A 16728-nucleotide genomic window follows, 5' to 3' on the forward strand; every position below is an offset into this window, starting at 1 on the left:
CTTTTTCTCGCTATTTTGTTGTCTCCTTAAGTTTTATCGCTATTTTGTTATCTCCTTGTTTCAATTTAACATATACATATATGCATGTGAGCATATGATAATTATAAAGTTTAAAGCTTTCTTGAACTCCCCCCTCTTGTTATGCCAAAATTAAACAATTTCAACTGACTAAATTTTAGTTCGAAGTAGATTTAAGTTAGCAAATTCAAAAAGTATGCTCATAAAAAACTGCACAAGATAAAAATAAAACATAAAATTGCAAAACAATTCCTCTTTTATTGAGACAAAATTGCTAAATGCTAACTAATGGAAAAAATAAACACCAACAAAAAGGAACAATACAATTAATCATTCTCTGATTCGATCCAAATACATGATGTTGGTCGAACCAAGTTGAAAATATTTGGACTTGAATAAGCTTTGATGCGCAAATAATCAAAAGAGTAATATTTGCGATTGACCAAACAATAGAAAACACCCTTGTTGTTATGAAACATTGAAAAATATATCTTGTTTTCTAATCCCGGTGCAATACATGTTTTCAAGCACGATCCTACCGAGCTCACAAACATTGTTTTATTGTCTAAACTTGTTATTTTTTCCCTCTCCAACACTTCTCCATTCATTTTGTACCTCCAAACCTCTACTTTCCCTTCGTGGTGAGATAGAAATACAGCTAACATTCCTTCGTTGTCGACATCTTCTGCCGTGTAAACATATTGGATTGAATTTAGTCTTCTACGTAGAAAGGATTTCCCATAAAATTTCCAACTAGGAATTGAGTTTTCATTGATGGTCAGTATTCCCAAATTTCCTTTATCTCCCAGTACATAAACAATATTATTTTTGAAAAATATTGGACTATTGCATCCCGTTAAAAAAAAACATTTATATCTATCTGCTGGATTGTTTAAGTTATGAAACTTCCAATTAGTCTCTCCAACTTTGATGATGCATACGTCTGGGGGATTACCAAGGTAATCAAAACCAACAACAAAGCAAGCAGATGACGATGAGTCTGGAGGACATGAAAATGTCCAAACGCAAATATTTTCATACTCCTCTTGTAGATCAGGAAGTTCAATTATGTCATTGCTAATAGGATTGAAAAAAAACATGTTGCGGTTGCCATGACTTACGAGTAACCAATTAGCTTTTGAACTTCGAATTCGGGAATCCATTAATTTTGGAATTGGGATAGACGTAGTCGTCATAACATTGTACACGGGATGAAAGAAATCAAGAATTCCAGTATCTCCACGCAATGTGATCAAACAAGGCGATTTTTCTGGTTGAGCAGGACAATGTGGAGGGATCACAGGTGTGTAACGCCATTTTTTACAAACGGCACGGAAAACAAAATATTCTGCGGCAACAAGACGTGATGATATTAATCCGAGTATGTCTGAAGGTATACAATCCGACCACAATGCATCCTCCATTATAAAAAATTGTCGTTTAGAAAAATTATGAACACTACGTGTTATGAGATCTACCCTATTTATAAACTAGAATAAGACTTGCCAACTACTTTTCCTTAACGTATTTGAACTAATTATTATTCTTTTTTTATATCTCAGAAGTGAATTTACTTTTGGAAAAGTCAACGGAAAGAGTAAATTAAATACAACTATAATTGACAATATTTTTGGTTATGGAAATCCTAATTATATTTTCTAGGAAGTAAGGAAACAATTTTCTTGTCCTACACCTATTCTAACCCCTTTTCCTTGTAGTATTTGAACTCATTTAATCATATTATTATAATAATATTTAATTTAAAGTTTGATTCTTTTAATTTAACCCCACGTTACATTATAGTTTTCATTATCGAAAAAGCAAAAATTCCCTGACATTCTTTTTCTGCATAACACCATCCTTATAATTAATATTATATGAGATATATATCTAAACTTAAAAATAAAATAATACGTGTTATTGTTACCTTAAGTTAACAATTGCACGTGTCACATTCTTTCTAATTAAAGAGACTAAGATTATTCCTGATGATGAAACAAACGATGAGGATGTGTTTTGAAGAGAAAATTTTATGTATTAACAAGGTAAACATGCATATATGTATTCTAATGTGTTTGGATCCAGATAATATTTTAATTTGTCACTATACACTGTTACAATAAAATTAATTTCTAGTTTGATAAATTGATACAATTAAAACTAACATAAACTACTTGTACGTTAGTACTTAATACTTATATAATTTCGAATTGCTGCGGCAATTTTCATTATATCCACTGTATAAATATAAAAAAGAAATACTTCTCTGTCAAATAATATACCATTTCTTTTTTATATTTATATAAATCAAAAGGTCCACCATGATGGTGAGGCTAGTTGGCTTAGGTTCACGTGAACACATGCTCCCCTCTTTAGATTATATATAGTAGTGTTATATTTTTTTAAAAAAAATATTTAAATATAGAGGTCTGAACCCAGTACTCTCTTCATTTCAAATTAATTAAATTGTTTGAGACATTTTTTATTTTTCAAATTAACTTAATTGTTCAATCTTCAAGACTACTCTTAGGATGTTCTTCTAATTTTACCCTTCACTAGTTAGTATTGGAATTAGTTATTACTCACGAACATTATGTCTTAATCATTCATAATGTCTTATTACTGTTGAATACTTTATTTTCCTTGTCATTTGTAAAAGCTAGCGCTACCCACTTATGAGCTTCAAAAACTACACGTGATTGCCCATATCGTGAGCTTCAAAAACTACACGTGAGCTATCTTTTGAAATTGAGTTAGGTTAAAAGTTAACTTTTTTTCATATGAGGCTATGTTTGCTATGCATTTAAGAAAGTTTTCCAATATTTTCTCAAGATGTTGGTACAATGAAAATAAAACACTAAAATAAAAGAAAGAATGCAAACCTAAAACAGGAAAATAACAATTTAGTGAGTTAGGTTACGTGTTAACTTTCTTATATATTGTATGTTTAAAAGAGGGTTTCAGAATACAAATTAATCATGAAGTTAAAAGTTGTTTAATTAGTTAGTTTGTGAAAGAAATAATGACATATTTTTCAATAATTAAGAAATAATTTACAAAGGCAAAAACGAGAAATAATGAATAAGAAGAGAGAAAATAATCATAGAAAGTTAACCTGATGCAAATCAACGAAAACCATATCAAATAGCACTAAACATTTATTGTATACAAACAAAAGGCTAATTAAACATTTACTAATTTAATGTTAACCAGTGCATGTGGTGATCCTTTGTCTTGCTAACATGTGGGCAAGGGAGGGATAATGATATGCTATGTGTTATCCAGTTGTAGATGTAGAGATGACGACCGTAGGTGAAGTAGATGCACTCTTTGTTAAGATTTGTGTCTTTTGTCGAACAAGTTGTGCCCGTCTTCAGAGGGAAACTTATAAAAATTGCTATTTCTCCAATGCTTTCCGCTTTTATCCATCTTCCTCTTATAAAATCAAATTGAAATACTTGAAAATGGTATGGCATTTCAAACTCTCTTCCGTTACCAATCAAGTGAACATATAACAACATATTGTTAGAAGAGGACTGAATGAGGTAATCCTTATAAAAAGCATGATAAAGAGGATTGAATGAGGTAATCCTTATAAAAAGCATGATATGATTTCGACAGATCTGGAGATCCGTCAGCCATTGGTGTAGCTGTTATTCTTCCTGAATCATTATCTAGATCCAAACAAATTAGAATATCTTGCATCCCGATTAATATATAAATTTTTTTCTTGAGAACTGTCCAGACCCCAAGACGTGAATCTCCGATAATTGATTGGACATCTTGTTTATGAAATTCTTCATTATAACCTGGTTTGCAGAAGTAAAAAGTAAGCAAATTCTCATCCTCATCCTCATCGTTTTCATCCTCATTAATAGAGTCTGCATCCCCATCCTCATCAGAGTTCTCATCCCCATCCTCATCAGAGTTGTCATTCTCATGCTCATCAGAGTTCTCATGCTCATGCTCATCCTCATTAGTGTCATCATCATCCAGAGTAGTCTCAGTCTCTTTAATTTGGAAGATAACTTGACATTCGGAATCATGAGGTGGTGCAGACAAGAGGCAGCTCAATATGTCGCACTTAGCAGGAAGTGGCGGAAGCTGAATTTTTTCGTTTGAAATAAGATTCCAAAGGTAACAATCATTAGAATTAATGCTTTGTAACACAAGCCACTCATCCGCATAAGCAGATAATGTTTTTTCTTTAAGTTCAGGTATACTTTTGATATAATATCGATTCTCTGATACACTGAAAAAAGTTTGCTTGTGCATAACATCACCATGACAAATAAGAAGCCAAGGGTGTTGGGCAGAATAAGGAGGTTGACCATACTTTTCCTTCTTGTTTTCTTCCAACTCCATCTTTCGGCTGAAAAACCAGAATCTGCAGAGATAAAAAAGGCAAAAAAAGGTCTGTTTGGTTTTGCAGCTTTTGATGACGTGTGGTGTGTGGTTAAAAGAATCAACTTTAAATAATGACTAATGAGTCCAAATACTATCAGGAAAAGGAAATTTGTTTTCCTTTAGTAAATATAATTGGGATTTCCATAATTAAAAATATTGCCAATAATACTTCTTTTTAAAAATATATTTTTTTACTTAGCACTGTTCCAAAAATATTTTTTTTTATTTTTTCTTGTTACTTTTGAGTTCAAATTAATACGTTAAAGAAAAGGAGTTAGCAAGTAATTGGCAAACTTGTGTTTGAAATTAAGGGGAAAAGCTAATTAGTTACTCATGAGTCATATTTTCTTTTTCAATTCTAAAGTTAAATCAAGCAGGTGTATAGACGTTAATGTGATATTTTTCATTATAAATTATTTGTAATCTCACTTTTATATTTCTTTCATTTCACAACTCACAAGTAAGAAGTTAATAACACGAGGAAAGAAAATATTTTCCAATTTTTCCATATTTGATTGATTTAAATGTTTTGGAAAATCAGCTTATTTTTCTCAAATTTAAGGATAAAATGTCTTTTCATAAAAAAAATTAAGAAAAACATTTTCCAAAATTCTACTTCATCCTTTAATTACAATATTTTGTTAAAAAAAGCCCAAAAATAAGTGAATCTCATGTATGATTGATTGGGTCATCATAATTGGGCTTTACGTGGGCTAACAATTCAACTTAACAGCCCAAGTATATGAGTTGCATTTTCTAGGTGTGAATTATACCGGATAGCCACTTTGGGCACCTCTATTTAAGTGCTATCCGTTTAAAAAACTAACGAGTCGTTTGATAGTTGATTAGAATTATGCAAGTATTAGTAATATATGGATTAGCTATAAGGAAATTCATATATTATTTTATGGCAGGAATTAGTTGTGCATAAATGATACATAGATTTCCTTATACATGTAATATTAATTATGTAGGATTTTTTTTTTAAAAAAAGACGAAATTCAAGACAAACTAACTTCCATAACTAACTATCAAACATGATATTACTTAGTCATATATTTAGAACTATGGAATTTAATGTCTGCATGACTAATCTTCAAAACAACTACTAAAGGACCCCTAAATTTAAAGTTTAATGAGTGTTGGAAAACTTCAAACCTCCTCACCTGCTTCTTCTTTATCAAAACATGATGGATGTAATTCAATTCGAACGAATTGAGATGATGTCTTCTTGGTGAACGGTAAATAGGAAAATTTGATATTAAAACTCTACTATAAACACTTTTAAACATGTTATTACTAATGTTTTATATGAAATTATTAAATCTTTTATGTACAAAGTTCATATAAAGCGATTAATAATGCAAAGTTTTAATATTTACTCCTACTTCAGACTTTCAAATATGAAGTTAAATCTGTCTGTTATAATTCAGACATAACGATATAGAGTTAGCTTTTAAACTAAATAACTTTAGACCTTATTTAAAATATTAAATTCCTAAAATCAACTTTAATCTCGTAAGTCTAAAAAAGATTGGAAAAGAATGACTTCGTTTTTCGAATACTTTTTGAGACAATTTGAATGAGCATGGACAAGTTCGAGATTCACTATTCCTCTCAATTACATACAAGGGTTTTGTTAAGACATAAAATAAAACCTAACAATAACTTAAAGTCAAAGGTAGCTTACAAAAAAGGTCAGCTCTGAGCTAAAAAAAATTCCCCGTCGTTCTCCTTTTACTTTCCGATCGCCGGAGTTTACTAAATCCGACGCCGTTTTCTCCTCCGATCATAATGGTACCACCACCTCCGGAGGCGGCGATTCACTCTCCTTCATCTCCCCAATACACTCAACAATTCTTAAGCAACGTTCTCTCCCAACGAGGTCCTTCTTCTCTCCCTTACTCCGAAGACGTCAAATGGCTAATCCGTCAACACCTCGTTTCGTTAATTGACATGTGTCCTTCTCTTCAACCCAGAACCGCTACTTTCACTTACAACGACGGCAGGACTGTGAATCTCCTTCAGGCGAACGGCACCGTTCCGATGGTCTATCTAGATGCAACCTACAATATTCCGGTCATTATTTGGTTACTGGAATCTTACCCTCGTCAATCACCGTTGGTATTCGTGAACCCCACGCGTCATATGGTCGTCAAAGACTCACATCCATTTGTGAACTCTTCTGGTATTGTTTCAATCCCTTATTTGACAAATTGGGTATACCCAAGTTCGAATCTTGTTGAATTAGCTCGTAATTTGAGTCATTTTTTTAGCCGTGATCCCCCTTTGTACACCAAACGGAACCCAAATCCGAACCCGAACCCGAATCCGCATCCTCCTCCGGGTACTAGTTTTTCGAATAGTGGGTCGACTCGACCCGCGATACCACCTCGGGTGTATCCACCATCACCTTATGGGAGTGGGAGTGGTGGGGTAATGGGGAGGAAAATGGATGATCAGTCGGAGGTGGATAAGAAGAATGCAATAGATGAGCTTATGGTGAAATTGCATAGTGATATTGAAGGGTTGGGGAAGGCGAGGGAGGCGGATATGGAAGGGTTGTTTAATGCACAAGGAGTGTTGAGGCGTCGAGAGGAGGAGTTGAGGAAAGGGGTCAAGGAAATGCTGGATGAAAAGGAGGGGTTAGAGCAGCAATTACAGATGGTTTTGATGAATACTGATGTGTTGGAAGGGTGGGTTAGAGATAACGAAACGAAAGTGAAGAAAATAGTGAATGTGGATGTGGACGAGGCGTTTGAGCTTTGTGATAGACTTTCGAAACAGATGTCGGATTGTACAGCCTCAGATTTGGCTATGGAGGATGTGATTTATTCGTTGGATAAAGCTATACAGGATGGGGCAATTCCTTTTGATCAGTACTTGAGGAATGTAAGGTTGTTGTCGCGTGAACAATTCATTCATCGTGCCACGGCTTCAAAGGTTAAGGCTGCTCAGATGCAGGCTCAAGTTTCTCATATGGCTTCTAGGCTGTCTCAATATGCTTTGTCATAGATGTTGAATTTTACTTGGATTATATGTGCACTATGGACAGAAGAGGTTAGTTTTTTTTCCGAGGTAGGTTACTTGTGAATAATATGTCAATGCTTTATTTCTGCACAGAGAAATGTTGGCACTACATATTGGCATAAGTTTTGTATGTTCTTCAGTGATTGTATCAGTTAGATAGCAAAACTATAGTGTGATTTAAGAGATTTTCCTTGATAATTGGTATCCCCGATTTTTTAATTTCTTTTCGAGTCTTTGCAAGTCTAATTGGCATTGGGACCAATGATTAGCTTATGTCATTATATTCAAAGAAATGAATTGTAACAAGTACTAAATTTATACTTCTGTCTAAGATGGTTTTTGCCATGGATATTTGTACCAATGAGTCCTTTTGTAAGTTATCATATCTTTGTATACTACATAACTTATTGTACTTTCGATGCTTCATTTGCTCACCACTTATAAATTTACCATCAGAAGTTCCAAAACTGATCCATGACCGAGTTTTGAACCGCACCCTAATTGGCTCTCGGGGATTTCTCGGTTACCAAAAGTAAAAAAAAGCTCCAAAACGCATCCTTCTTACTAAAGCTGTTTGGAGGTATGTTCATTCGTTGTCACATTGGCATGAAACTTCAGTAAGTGAAGATTAATTGCTTGATTTGATAAACACAAAGTGAACTTGAAGGTTTATAGAGGGGATAACTTTATAATTGGTCCATTCGGAAGATACAGTTATTGTGAACCCAATCTTTTCCTAATTCACTTGCATTTTCCCATACTAGTTTGTCTAGTTATGATTCAAAGGCATTTCAGTTGAGGAGTTCTGTGAGCCCATTTGTTCTCTCTGAATTGACAAAAACTATTTGGGACTACAACTCTTTGAATGTATTAGAGCTTGAAGTCACATACGATGCCATTTATGTGAATGATTTCTATTAGTTGAATTAGATATACGTCTTTTGGAATTTTACCGAATCTCCTACACATTTGTGCCATAAAGTTCAGCTAGAGTGGGGAAATACTAAGCAACTCCTTATAGAATTGTGTTCTTGTGGTATTTATACCACAGTATGAACTAGACATATACATTTTAAAGTGAGAGTGAAGAGAACATCATTAAATTCACCTTGACTTTGTTTAAGTATCAAGGGACAAAAATGTATGTTAAGTAGTTTATTTCTAGTCATTCATCTGAAGAAAATACTCGAAACTGTTGCTTGACCTAAACTATACCTTCTGACTTATTATCCAATTTTAGGGGAGGGGTCGGTGGGTTACTCCTAGTGTTTTCAAAGGCGCGCTTAACCCTAAATCGAGGTGCAAAACATGTTGAGTGTTTCGCCTCGCTTAGTGTGCACTTTAATGTCGTCATCAAGGCTCTAAGACGTAACTTTCCTTGCCAATGAGCCTTATCTTATTTTTTTATGAAGATAGATTTTGTATAGTTACAAAAGATAGTTAGCTCTTACAACAACAGACCTTAAAGCATAGGGAGCTAATCAAAAACACTGAAAACTAACAACAATTGACTTACTAACAAATACAAGACTTGACCATATTAAAAGACTCGATAGCTGGTAAGTTTCCTCCAAACACAACTCCAAATACCACCTCCATGATAATTATTGGTAAGAACTCTCCTCCTCTTCTGGTTTAGGTATACATTTACCCTTTTTTTCCTTTTTAACGTTGTCCAACCACGACTTGATTGCCATGAACTGGTCCAACATAAGTTTGACTAACAGTATATCTGAGTGCCTCTCAGACATTTGATTTGCCTACATCAGTCTATTTGTCACACGTATTGTCATGTTTTTTTATGTTTCCATATTATGAGTCTATTTGTCACGTATATTGTCATGTTTATTTGTTGTTTTCACATTATGAGTCTATTTGCCATGTGTATTGTCACGTTTATTTAGTGTTCTAATATTATGTGAATCTATGATGTGATTACCATGAATCCCAACAAAAATTGTCTTCTGTTTTATTCCGCTACAATTGCCAAGTAATAATGTTGGATTGTATCTAAAGATAAATGAAAATTAAATTGTTACGTTTATTTAATGCTTTCATGTTATGAGTCTATTTGTCACGAGTATTGTCATGTTTATTGATTGTTTTCATATTATGAGTCTATTTGTGACGTGTATTGTCACATTTATTTGGTGTTTTCATAGTATGTGAATCTATTACGGGGTGGTGGTTGAACCAAAACTCTGTTGAAATCCCATCAAAACATCTTATATTCCTTTCTATCCAAACACACCGAAAAATACAGCTAGGGATCATTTTCCAGGTGTTCTTGATGACTTTGCTTATTCTCCAAGAATTTGGGCTTTCAACTCCTACCCTAGTCAAAGGTAGTGTCCAAACGAGGTCAAAAACTGATATTTCACTTTATCACAAAAAAAAATTCCAATCTCTTTGTCCATATATTTGTTTTGTTATTCATGCTTATAATTATTTGTCTTGGACTACCCACACATATTTGTATTTGTTCTTCATTTGCACGTTTCTTCATTAAAGTCCACACTTTATTCGCGCTTAAAGCCATAGTGGACCTTAGAGATTTTTTTGCGTTTTTCGAGTTTGATAAGACTGATTCTCCCTTGGTGATAGTGTTTGATTTGGCATGAGGCTCAATATATTTGTTGTTTATAATATATATATATATATATATATCATCTATGGCAAATGAAGAAAGTAGTAATATCTAATAGTTAGTTTAGCAGGAAAAAGCCCATCGCAATGAGTTTCGAATTTGTCTACTCATGTGAATTTGAAACCTTGAACTTTCTTTTTGTTACCTTTTTTGATAAAGTAATTTTGAAGTCTTGAAAGTTGTATACAATTATATTATTAGTAGGATGGTGCGGAATATTTTGGAACCTTATTTAACAAGGCATAATTGGGATGACTTGAAATGAAAAGAACGTCATATAAATTAGGAGGAAGGAAGAATATGATAACCTGCAGAGATTTTGATACTTAACAAAAGGTAAAGCATCAAACACTCTTGTCAGGTCCTTCAATTAAAATGGATTGTTGGATTAGTGGTTAATAAGGTTTGACCTCATTTAAGACCTCAAATTTTTTTATTTACACAAAGGCTCCTAAATATAAAAGTCAAAACACTACCCAGAGAAAGAAATCTGCAAGTGTTGTTTTTCTTGATACTGTGGTGTCTAGGTCATTTTCCGTGCACCTCGACTATTTTCACAGTACAGATTCTGATAACTTTGTCCAAAGCTCGGACAAATTGGAAGAAATCACCTAGTATTTTTGCCTTTGCTGGGGATTAGTACCTTAGACTTCATTGATCCCCCCTAGACCCAAACAAATAAATAAAGAAATCCCAAGCGTTTTGTGAACATCTGCAAGTTGTTTCCCCTCATTTCAAAATATAAATTGTCTCTTCTTCCTTTCATAGTGTTCAAAACAACTAAATATAAAAAGAGAGAATTAGATGGAAATTTGAATTAAGTTGGATTTGAGAATGGGTAGTGGTCTTTTCATCGAAAAGCTTGAGAGGATTTCCCAAAACAACAAAGCCTAGAGCACTAGAAAGGCAAATACTGGTAGGAGCACATTCGTTGTCCAAACTGCACCCAACCAATCTAATGATGACATTCGGTAAGAGATGGCTCAGATAAGGACAAAGTTGGGTTTGGTACTAAAACAAGTGAGTGTTAATGCGGAAAAAGTAAATGTTGTGAATTATCTGACTAGATCTCCACCGACACCAATTGAGGAGTACTACTATGAGAAGGATGCGAATTTGGTGAATGATCAGACGGGGGGTTTCCGAACCAAAGCCCAAGGTTCCAACTCAGATAATTGGCGCCAAGGTCAGAACTATATCCCTGAGTGGGTTAGTCCTGAATTGGTTGGGTTGGTGGTCTCCTAACGTGGACTTGGGCAATTTCTTTTCTTAAGATAACTTTTGGAGTTGAGTGTATCGGAGCCTAGTTCGTCCTGTTTTTATATTGTCATGCTTCAGTTGGCGGTCTGGGCGTGCCGGAGGTATTAGAGTCCCACATTGGTGTGAAAATGAGCTTATAGTCTCCTTATATGAATTTTGACAATCCTCCCCCCTTGAGCTAGTTTTTAGGGTTGAGTTGACACTAGGATTTTATCATGGCTATAATAGTCCCTATTTGAGGATCGATGTTATATTCCCACGCTCTAGTTGGCGGTCTGGGCGTGCGGGGGTATTTGAGCGTGGTAGAGTTCCACTTTGGTTGGGTAATGATTTGTGATTTCCTTATATAGACTTGGGCAAAGTCTCTTCTTTCAAGCTAGCTTTTGGAATTGAGTTAGGCTCAAGCATCGTATCTTCACAACCCTAAGCCACTTAATTCGAGTACCGGTCAAAGTCACTCTTTCGTAAAGAAGAAACTTATAGGGTCTTTGTCCCCAAATGTTCTCTACTGTCTCAACCATACCAGAAACCTCATCATCTATTCATCTTGAATGTATATTCTTGTCAGTCTCACCTTTATTAAATTTGAAATATGATGAGTGACTTGTTCTCCTTTTTGTTTTGATTTGCTTTCACCTTCTTTCCAATTTTCAATTGTAGATAAGATAGTTTTCGGAAATAAACCTTGTGATACATGTCCTGCAGTCTCAGTAAAGAAAATTTACTCGGATTTGATTAATCTTGCAGTTAAAAAGGAATACCTGACTGTGGAGATTCACAAATGAGACATGTCTTGGAATTGATGTCAGTGAGTTTCTGACTGTGAGGTGGAGTGGGACAGTTGGAATCATGCTCGGGCTCTTCAAAAATACCAACTGATGTGTATCGAAGCTATGTATCATTTAGAGGATCCTCCATGGGTGGCAACTTTTTTGGAGGGTTCGAGCAAAGTCTGTTTGGGTGCTATCGTTTGATAATGATCATACTTTCCCTAAGAAAACTCTTTTCAGTTGAATTGAGCAAAAACTTTTGAATTATTTGATTCACTTGTTTCGAAAACATTTCCAATCAAGAGTCGAAAATTACAAAGTATTTAATGTTTGAAGTTGATATAGAACATTTCTGGAGACGAAAAAAGGTCGATAGAGGATTGCTTGCAACAAGCGATGAAAGAGAACTCTTAACCGATAATATACCTTTCTCGGTGTATTGGTTAAGATCAAAGTGTAGTAGTAGTATCGATTGTTATGAGTTTAATGTTTGATACGTGAATCATTGACTCATAAGAATTTGAATATTGCCTTGGAGATATCATCCCAATTACAAATTAATGCCAACTTGAAGGATTAATCAACAAAACCTATGCTTTCACGTGTTGAGATCAACGTTTGGGACACCTAAACAAGATGTTAAGTTCTCTCCAACACTCGTGTGTTATAGCATGATGGCCAAATAAAGTAGAGTGCATCAAGTGATAAGGTTGGGTTAAGAAGAGGCAAGTTGATTCCAGATAAGGTGTGACATCAAATAAGCAGAGTTTTGAGAAGTAATAGAGGATCGTATTGACATCCTCTGAGGTATGCAACACAACCAATTTTAAGATACAATCACTAAAGAATATGTGATAGTTTAAGTTCATCAAATTTGCAATCCTATAGTTATTGCCCTGCTACTATACTATTCGAGTTTTCCTCTGAAACAAAAATGGAGCGGAAAAAGATTTCATTTCTCTCAAGCCTCTTCAAGTAAATAAAAAGTCATCACTTTACCTTAAGTATCCATCATGTTGGATACCTCCAAACTCTCTCAATTAACAATATGATATGCCACTTACATGCTTTATGACATATTCTTATCCAAGTAACATTCACTCCTTCCACAACCAAGCTCAAGCCCACAGATAGCGGGATCAATTATTACTTTGTCTTATGTATACTGCGAAAATTATACTGTTCTCCTCCTGCTTTGATATGCTCTTTCTTGAGCCGAGGGTCTATTGAAAACAACCTCTCTTCCACTTAAGATATGGATAAGATGCTCTATTTGTGAGAAGTATGTTGTTGTTGTACTCAATTTGCTGAAAATAGTTATAGGGAGAGTTAAGGAAGCACATGTACTAAAAAAATAACTTCTAAATTTTAGATGAAAGATCATCACACACACATATACTAAGCAAAAATAGAAGCATTTTGGGCCAAAGATTGCAAAAGGAGCTAACCTGTGAATTGGAACATGAGAACAACAACGACACTGAAGAGGAAACTCCTCTTTTGAGTGAAGCGGTGACTCTTGGAATATAAGCCACGTAGCTTAGCTTATACGTGAAATGACTAAACTGTCCTCAATTTTAATTCTATGGACAAATAACAGACATGTTGATACTACTGACACTTCCAATATAGTAGAAAAGCACGATTTATTTTCAACTGCTTGAACTCGAGACCTCTAAGATTAATTGAGGCAAAACCAAAGTTTTAGGACCTGAAGTTGTAGTTGTGGGTTTATTTGAAACCTATGTTTTCGTGGCGTAGCATAATATATGTGTGAATACTCGCTAAAACTTACAATAAATACTGAAGTAGATATGGATCCATAAATTTAAATGTCTAATGAATTCAGTACTAAAAAGTTTAAATGTCTAACCCATAGTCAAATGTGTGAATCCGTCTTTGTAGTTTTTTTCTTTGTTTGCTACCAGTGTACTTGTTTTGGGGTTTCGATTAATTTGAATTCACATCTTGTCAAACCTATTAAAGGTGAAAATGCTTGAACTAAGACATCTAACTAAGGGGTCCATTCCATATTTTCAACAATGGAAGACGAATCCAAGATAATTAAAATTATAAACTTTATATTAAATATTATTAATCCTATTAGTGAATGTTGTCCCTTAAAACTTATGAAATGTTAATTAGGAAGACGTGTAGGTATTGTCACTATTCATGCTTGTTCATTTAAAATAAAATATTAAAACTCACTTATCAATCGTCAATTGAACTTATCATAAACTATTATTATTATTATTTGATGCATCTTCTGACTTTGTTACTAACTTCAATTATTATTTTTTCTAATGAAATTAAAGTGATTAGTAGCTCCATATGTAGAAACATGGAGAATGACAAAGCATTAAGTTTCAAGATCCAACATGCTCTCTGCCCTTTCATTATAAATAAATTTAAGAAAAAGAGTCAATCTTTGGCCTTATATTATAAGAATAGTATAATTTATTTTATTATAATTAATGCTTATTAAAAAGATAATCTTGTATAATGAATTACTAATCGAAGTCAAAATGATTGGATATCGTTTAAAGGCTAAACTTATGAAGATGAGCAATCATACATATATTTCTACTCATTTTCATTTTACAAACTCTTTCGAGTCGAAGGTTTATAGGAAATAACCCCTCTATACTCAAGTGCCACAAAAGTAAGAGTATGATTTGCGTATATCTTAATCTCTTCGGATCCTATTTATGAAATTACATGGAATATGCTATTTTGAAATGGAATCTTCTTCTTTTTTCTTTGTACTTTGGTCCCCTCCTCTAACGGTCTTTTCCTTTTTGTTTTGTTTTAAAATTTATTTATTTATTCATATATTTGTCTTGGTTGGTGAGAACTAAGGCATGAAGGACTTTTATTCTTGCCCTTTAAAGTCTGTTAATTAATAAATTTTTTTTTTTTCTTAATTGAATATGTTATTGCATAAAGAAAATTAAAGGTTTAGTATTATTGTTTCACTTTATTCTTGTTGGTGCACATCATATCATCATCTTGATTTAGACTTGTTAACTTTATACCTAATTCACAAAGATGAGCTATGTAATTAAAAATTTAAAACATAAGATACATTTCCTCTCTTTTTTCTAATGATAATTTAGTTTCTTTTTTTAATGCTAAGCATGATTGTATGATTAATGATGCTAATGAAAAAGTATACAAAATAGAGTTATTAATATATATGACTATTAACTAGTTGGTTAATTTAGTTGAAGTGGAAAAATATTAATGGAGTGTTATATGACATAATGATACATGTCAAAGTGAAAGATAAGTTCGAAAAAATAATTATAATATCAACTATATTATATGTTTAGGAATTTTGAATGCGAAAATCTTATTATATATATATACAAGATGAGTGTTGCAAAATTTCGAATTAAAATGGATGTATGGCCATATAATATAGAATATTGAAACTGATCATAGTCACTAGAAGGTTCAAGTACCATATCTATTGAGGATGAATGAAATGAGTGAGGATCAATCGTGATGGTCAGGTCAGGGGTGGCTCAACGTAATTGGGGGCTTAAAACGAAATTTCAATTGAGACCTAACAAATTTCATACATATTTATTTTTCTAACTATTTAGATGCAAATTATTACTTAATTTTTTTTATAGATGAATTTTTCGAGTACTTCTTTTTATTTAAAATTATTAGTTTTATGTAAGATTTTATCAATTCAACGTTGAAAAATATTATTCTAATGAAGCAATCATTATATGAATTGTTAATACAATTCTATAAGTAATAAGTTGACAAGGATAAATAATGTCAGTGTTGGCGAAGAATATATATATATATATACTTTTTATTATAAATAATTATTATTTTTAATAAAAAAATAACACATAATTTGTTCTTGGTAAATATTTGAGGCCACCCATGGGTCAAGTCATATCTTGGGTTGATCTACAAATTTATTGATATGTATATGTAAAATTATGTTGAATGTGTTAAAAGAGGACAAAATTGACCTAAAATCACATGAAAGGAGTTGTCTTAAAAGACCTAAAATCACATGAAAGGAGGGTGTGTTTAATTTTCTGATTTTTGGTTGGTCAAAATATTGTGAAAAACATTTTCTCCTGAAAACAAGTTTGTTAAAATAAGAAAGGAAGTAAAACAAATCCACTAATAACACTCCTAGTTCATTGTATCTCCTCCGTGCACTTAATTTCCTTTCCTTGACCATTCCACCCTCAAACTTTTACTCACCATGCCATTTCATCTCATAGTATTTTGTTAAAATTACATAGACATAATTATTTTTAGAATAATATTTTTTATTACTTATCATTTATCAAATATCAGAAAATAAGTTTTTTAAAAAAAATCTTTTTATTTATTTCCTAATGAGATGAGTGAAGATTTTGACACTAGACCATAAAGTTAAGACAAAACAAGGGACCTAAGCACTTGGTTTCTACTTACCATTTGTTTTACTACAAAACTCAAAAAGTAGACTAATTTTATGGCAAATTTGCTCTTCTCCTCACATGATTTTTGTGGGCTTTTAAGTTGTTGTTTTCACTCAAAAATACCACCCATTTGTCTCCTACCCATTGTTTTGATTTC

The 16728-nt window shown here is 33.1% G+C and overlaps 2 protein-coding genes across 3 annotated transcripts; one reads left to right on the forward strand and one right to left on the reverse strand.

Annotated features, from left to right (window-relative positions):
• Positions 1 to 344: 344 nt before the first annotated feature.
• Positions 345 to 1442, reverse strand: LOC107059492 (F-box protein At4g00893-like). Its single transcript, XM_015306052.1, has one exon. It carries the CDS (start codon positions 1440 to 1442, stop codon positions 345 to 347), a length of 1098 nt encoding a protein of 365 aa, XP_015161538.1.
• A 4606-nt stretch (positions 1443 to 6048) lies between these two features.
• On the forward strand, positions 6049 to 12472 carry LOC102588962 (protein ELC-like). Of its 2 annotated transcripts, none has more exons than XR_366827.2 (2): positions 6049 to 7503; positions 12110 to 12472. XR_366827.2 is itself a non-coding variant. In XM_006341089.2 (2 exons), the coding sequence occupies exon 1, from the start codon at positions 6220 to 6222 to the stop codon at positions 7438 to 7440; it is 1221 nt and encodes a 406-aa protein (XP_006341151.1). In that variant the 5' UTR covers positions 6049 to 6219; the 3' UTR covers positions 7441 to 7485; positions 12110 to 12472. The 2 variants fall into 2 exon arrangements, 1 of the variants encoding a protein (XP_006341151.1); XM_006341089.2 differs by having other exon boundaries at positions 6049 to 7485.
• Positions 12473 to 16728: the final 4256 nt, after the last annotated feature.

Source organism: Solanum tuberosum, unplaced genomic scaffold (assembly GCF_000226075.1).
Source record: "Solanum tuberosum cultivar DM 1-3 516 R44 unplaced genomic scaffold, SolTub_3.0 scf00021, whole genome shotgun sequence".
NCBI lineage: Eukaryota > Viridiplantae > Streptophyta > Magnoliopsida > Solanales > Solanaceae > Solanum > Solanum tuberosum.